The following is a 6,000-nucleotide window of genomic DNA, read 5'->3' on the forward strand; positions in this document are numbered from 1 at the left end:
GGATGAAAATCCGGCGACGTTCAGTGGTTGGGCAAAAATCCAGTGTTAGTTGGTGATCGGGTGGAAAACTAGTGTTGGTCGGTGGCCTTTGTAGAAGTCTGTCGATAGTCAATGGCCAGGCGGAAGCCCGGAGACAGTTTATGGTTGGGCGGAAATTCGACGTCAGTCAATGGGTAGGCATAAATCTGGCGACAATCAGTGGTCGGGTGAAAGTTCGGCCATAGTCAGCGGTCGGGCAGAAGTCTGACTTCAGTCGGTTGCTGGGCGGAAGTCCGACGTTAGTTGGTGGCCTATCGGAAGTCTGATGATGGTCGAGGAGAAGTTCGGTGGCAAGAGAACTCTAGCTTCTCTCTCTTCCCTCTCTTCCTTGCTTGAGCCTCCTTTCCACGAGTAGCGATGGTTCTATTTATAGTTTTCTGAGAGTGACATGACAAGTAAATATGATGGAGATCAAGGGTAAGTTGGGAGTGATTTGAATGGACGACCGATGTTGATTCCCTTGATAGTGAACTGTTTATTGGACATTTGAATGTATTAATGATATCAGAATTTGATGATCTTGGGCTCCTTGGATTCTTCTCGTCGGGCCGCTTGATTCGACTATAAGCAAGTTGTGTTTAGAAATTGTTTGGCCATCCAATTTATGGTTTGAACTTTTCAAATGCACTTTGGGTCTTCAATTTGGACCCATTTAGGCTTGGACTGAGTTGAATTTGGTGTTGTTGGGTTCTTAATTCTGAGATGTTCAGTTCGACTGTAAGTTTGCTAAAATTAAAGTTCAGATGATCCCAGATTTAATTTTGAAGTTTAAAATTTGATTTTACCTCGAGATTCATACCCCATAAAAATAATATTTAATGATATATCAATAAACATTCATAACTTTAATTTATCATATTAATAAAAAAAATAATAATCTACTTATTTGATCATTTTAAAATAGCCCCATATTTAAACCAAAATGATTTTCATAAATGTTTTACAATGCTCAATATCTAAAATAATTATAAATAATATATATATATATATTTTATCTGATGTGCTACGTGTGGAACGACAATCACTGACTTGCAGAAGAAAAAAAAAGGAGAATTCCTATCAAGTATTCCATAAAATGCAGGCATGATTCATAAAAACAACTCTTTTCAAACCAGTATTATCCATCACATGAGTTCAGCTTATTAGAAGTTTGAGACCGAACTGAATATCCAAGACAATGTCAAACAGCACAGACAACACTGGCAAAGCAACTCTTTTTAACTATTAGCTGAAACGAGTTTGTTAATGGTGTCCACATCAGTTTTGAAGGATTGGGCCAACACCCAATTGTAAATCCCACTGCCAAAAATGTTCTTCGGTAAAGAGACAGTTCCAGGACTGGCACTGCCAAAAGCAGATACAGCAATTGCAGGGTATTTGGAGTCCCCATTAACCTGGAAGTGAACAAGTCCTTTGGGGAATATAAACGCATCGCCTGCATATAACGTCTGCGTGTAGAGCTTATTAGTTGAATCAACCAAGCCAACAATAACCGCTCCCTGTATCACAAGCAAGAGCTCTGCTGAGCGAGGATGAATATGGGGCGGGTTGATGCCCGTGTGACCGGGCTCATACTGGAGAACAGCAAGGGAGACACTTTGGCCTGTGAGAGCAGGGAATTCTACTTGACTTGCTTTGGTCGCCTTGAAGGGGACACCTTTTGGTCCGCCATTAATGGCATCTTTAAGCCCTGTGAAGGTGAAGAAGTTGCCGTCTGGAGTGCTTCCAGGAGGAGTAATGAAGTCGGAGGTGATGTCGGGGTCGCCGGCATGGGCTGAGAGGCTAGCTGAGAGAACTACGATGAGTACTAGGCAGGCTCTCATTGCCATTTTCGTTTCTTTTTCAGGAATTTGCTTGGTTTGTTGTGCTGCGATGAGGGGGTACTTATAGTTTTTTAGAGTGTTGGTGCTTGGAAGGAAATTTACATGATCAACGAAGTGGCTTGGTTAGTATTGATTATTATTTCAGCCTAATGCCGGCCGGCATGAAGCTGGACTATTAATTGTTATTCCAGGTTGCTCTCTTTGCTGTATTCATGAGATATTTCTTCCATTTGGTTTTGCAATGTGTTGAACTGGTATGTATGTAAATCTCCCAAAAAAGAAATCATTTTTTTTTTGGGGTTGAGCTTAGGAAAGGCTGCACCGAAGTTTACTGGCTGTGGTAATTGAACTAGTACTAGTTAATAAATCGAAATTGGCTCATCCAAACAGGTTGACTTGGCATGTTCTATGACAGATTGAATTGCTTTCAACATGTCGGAGCAGGTTCATTGCGGCATTTGTTACAAAGCTCTTCTCTGAATGAGAAAAACAATTTGAATTTTTCTTCAGGAATGATGTGCCTATTTTGGCAAGATCTAAGCGAGAAAGTATTATAATTCCTAGGTCCTCATTAAACTCCTCTCATTCTAGAGTAAGTCTCTATCCAAGTCTTAAAACAAGAATTGATGAAATACATCATAAACAACTTTCAAGTACAAGTCTCACAGCATAATAGTAGGGATAGAGAAAAAGAATAATTTGCCAAATCTAAGGATTTTATTACTGATCAATGCAAGTGGTCTTGAATGATTTCCACCTTACCGAAACCGTCCTCTGACCTTATTTATAGGATTGTAGGGCTAGGGAAAAAGCTATAGAAGGAAACATATTCATTTATATATGGTTTGTAGCCAACAAAATATGTAGCTAAAAAAATATAAAAATATACATGAACAATTGACACATGGGCAATCACTAACTGAGTGGGCCCGTCGAGTTATGATTGATGAGAGATGCCTGGTGAGTGAGCTTGCCGAGTGATGAGTGAGTTCATCGAGTTACGAGTAATGAGCGGGTATGTTGAGTGTTTATTGTAGTCACCAAATGACAACCGGCGAGTGAGCCTATGAGTTTGAGTGATAAGTGATAAGCTTCCCATGTCGAGAGATGAGAGATGAGTGACGAGTGGCAAGTGGGTTTGTCGAGCGGTGAGCGGCAAGTGGCCCTATGAGTTACAAGTGATGAGCGGAGAGTAGGTTCGTCTAATTAATAGGATCTCTTTTTGAGTCATTTCAAATTTTCTCTTTTATGTTTATTGGTCATATCTTCCCCTTAGAAGGGAGACTCAAGTTAAAAAAATAAAAAATATAACTTCATTAAGCACAAATTATCTGTCTTTCTCAGGATCTTAGCTCTCTTACCGGTTATCTACCTGGGGGCCTTAGCTCTCCTAAAGGGAGTAGTCTTGTTGTTTTTAGGCTTGAACTTGCAACAAAAATATTAATTTTTAACACAGTTGGACGAACTCTTTTAGTATGTTATCCAAGTGGCTCCGGTGAGTTAGAATTTTTCAGATGCCTTGTCACTCATTGGTGCTTGAAGTTGCCAAGCTTCAGACTCTATTACTTAGGAGAAGAATTAGGTATAATCATCATTCAATTGCTTTGACTTACACGATTGACTTACTCAAAAGCTATTTAAATAGCAAACGAGTTCCTTCCCTATCCCATGCAAGTTTGAAATCTCTAGTTGTGTCCAAGGAAGCTGGGTGAGTTCACCAATTACACATGGAGATGGGGTGAAATCCATGAGTCATTACTTTATTATTTTTCATCATTCATTTATTTCATAATGGACTTGTTAGGAAGAAAGGAAATTAAAAAAGAAATTTATTTCATTATCATTAGGATAGAAGGTGTAATTTGAGTACAATAACTTCCCTTAAGAATATAATTGCTAGCTAGATTCTGTTTAGTACAATTACTTAATATAAACTATTTTAAATTCAGATGCACTTATGATAAATGAATTATTTGAAAATTTAGATAGATAAATGCAGCCTACTGAGCTGTGTTAGCTCATAGTTTAATTTTGCCTTCTATTTTTCAGGGTATGAGAAAGAGAAAGAGCTAGTTGAGTAGCAATATCAGGAGTATGTATAAGTATTTCTTACTTTTAATTTTTTGTACAGTCATGACTAATCATTATTCAACTTTGTTCTGTATTTATGTTTGTAGTCATGTATTATAGAATAATTGTTGTATATATAGTTTGAGGATGAAATAAAAAGAGAATGTTATGGATGAGTTTATTTTCAATACATTGGATGTTACTAATAGCTCTATGGTTTGTTTTTTTTTTTTTAAGTTTAAATTGGGAAAAAATTGTATAATTTTTAAAACTTAGATCCTGAGATTTGCATGTTATTGCAAGCCAATATGACAGGACCTGCCAAATTTGAGGGTCTTATTGGATGAGTTGCGACACTCCTAGGTTGATCCAAGCTTTCCTAGCACCAATTTGTGAGAAGCTACATAAGCAACAGGTTGTTGGGATGTAAGACCTTCTCCTTGAAATTTGTGTTATTGTACTTTTCAATTCTACTCTTGTTTAAGTGTGGTCTAAGCTCAACTTCTTTAGAAGGTCAATTACAATCTCCATGCCTTCTTTATTCTTCTCTTCCCACTTGATGATATCTTATTCATTGAAACCAGCTACAATGATCACTCGCCGGCTGTGTAGCCTGTACTCAATTAGCAATAGAGCGTCAAGCTCGTGGGAGAGTGCGAGAATGACATTTAGCATGTCCCCAAAGATGGCATGGTCCTTAATTCCCATAAGACTGGATGTAGTATCTCCACCAAGTTGCCTTTTGCTCCTACTTTCTTAACAGTTTCAATATCTGCTCGTTCACTTCCTCAACGTACCCATTGATTTGGGGATGCTACACAAAGGAAAAATTGATATCAATTCCTTGTGAATGATAGAACTTTTGACGCACTAGTCGATCAACTTACCAATTATGAGTAATGATGATAAGAGCTTTAGCTATCAACTTAACTTCTATAAACTTTATTTTTTTTTTTAAATTTTTTTTTTTTATAAACTTAGAGAAGTATTCAACCATGATTAAGATAAATTTAGGGGTGTCATTTTTTGACATGACCTGAACCTAACCCGAACCCGACCTGAAAAAATCCGGGATAGGGTCATCTTGGACCCGAAACGGGTCAGGTTCGGGTTCAACGAATCAACCCATTTTAAAAACTGGGTCGGGTTGACCCAGCAACCCAAAATTGATATGAAAACTCGTATTTGACCCGTTTCTGACCCAAAAATTAAAGATTGGCCCGATTTTTGACCCAAAACTAGCAATTTTGGGTCAATCCCGGATCATTCGTGTCGGGTTGGGTTGACCTGGACCCGAATCGGGTCAAGTTTGGGTCCGAAAATCTGACCCGTTTTTAAAAACCGGCCGAGTTCGGGTTGACCCGAATAGTGCCGGGTCAGTTCCGGGTTCGACCCGAACCCGACCGGTTGACCCGAATTGACACACCTAGATAAACTGCCTTTACTCGATAGAAGGAGAAAACAATAGGATATCCATTACCAAGACAGTGAATGGACATGGTCTAGTGATTTGTTGGAGTTTGAAGGAAGCTTGTAGCTTTATAAGAGCAAATTTTTGACATTGGACCCACCTTCTTGAGAAATACCCTTGTCTGAGGACTCTGTGGGTGAGTTTTTTTATTTATTTTTTTCTTTCGTAAGTGGCTCTCATATTCTCTTGTGTGCACCTAATTGAGTACCTTGCTTGTGAGACCTCGTTCCCTTACTGTTCCTCTCAGATTTGAATTTTTTCCTCTCAGGATCGTCCAGGACGATTGGAAATCGTCCAGGCCGATCGGTACTGTAGAAAATATCGGCCTGAGAATAGTTCTGGGAATCGTCCAGGACGATTTTTCTGGTCTGATCGTCCCGGGACGATTTGGCGATCGGCCGGGCCGATCAGACAACTGATTTAAAGAAATCAGCTCGTTTTGATGAGAGAGAAAATATTTTTAAAATCAAAATATCTATTTTAGAGATAGAAAGAGAAAAGGGAAAAAGAGAAATCTTGGGTTTTGGAGGCCGCGGAGCGCTTTTCGTCCGACGCTGCTGTTGGGAAAAGTGAAGATCTCGTGGTAAGGACTCCGAA

General features: G+C 39.1%; 1 protein-coding gene across 1 annotated transcript; it reads right to left on the reverse strand.

Moving 5' to 3' along the window:
• Positions 1–1,172: 1,172 nt before the first annotated feature.
• On the reverse strand, positions 1,173–2,219 carry LOC110109903 (putative germin-like protein 9-2). The gene has a single exon (XM_020841118.2). It carries the CDS (start codon positions 1,866–1,868, stop codon positions 1,257–1,259), a length of 612 nt encoding a protein of 203 aa, XP_020696777.1. The 5' UTR covers positions 1,869–2,219; the 3' UTR covers positions 1,173–1,256.
• Between the last annotated feature and the right edge of the window lie 3,781 nt (positions 2,220–6,000).

This window comes from Dendrobium catenatum, unplaced genomic scaffold (genome assembly GCF_001605985.2).
Source record: "Dendrobium catenatum unplaced genomic scaffold, ASM160598v2 fragScaff_scaffold_1651, whole genome shotgun sequence".
In the NCBI taxonomy this organism is placed as follows: domain Eukaryota; kingdom Viridiplantae; phylum Streptophyta; class Magnoliopsida; order Asparagales; family Orchidaceae; genus Dendrobium; species Dendrobium catenatum.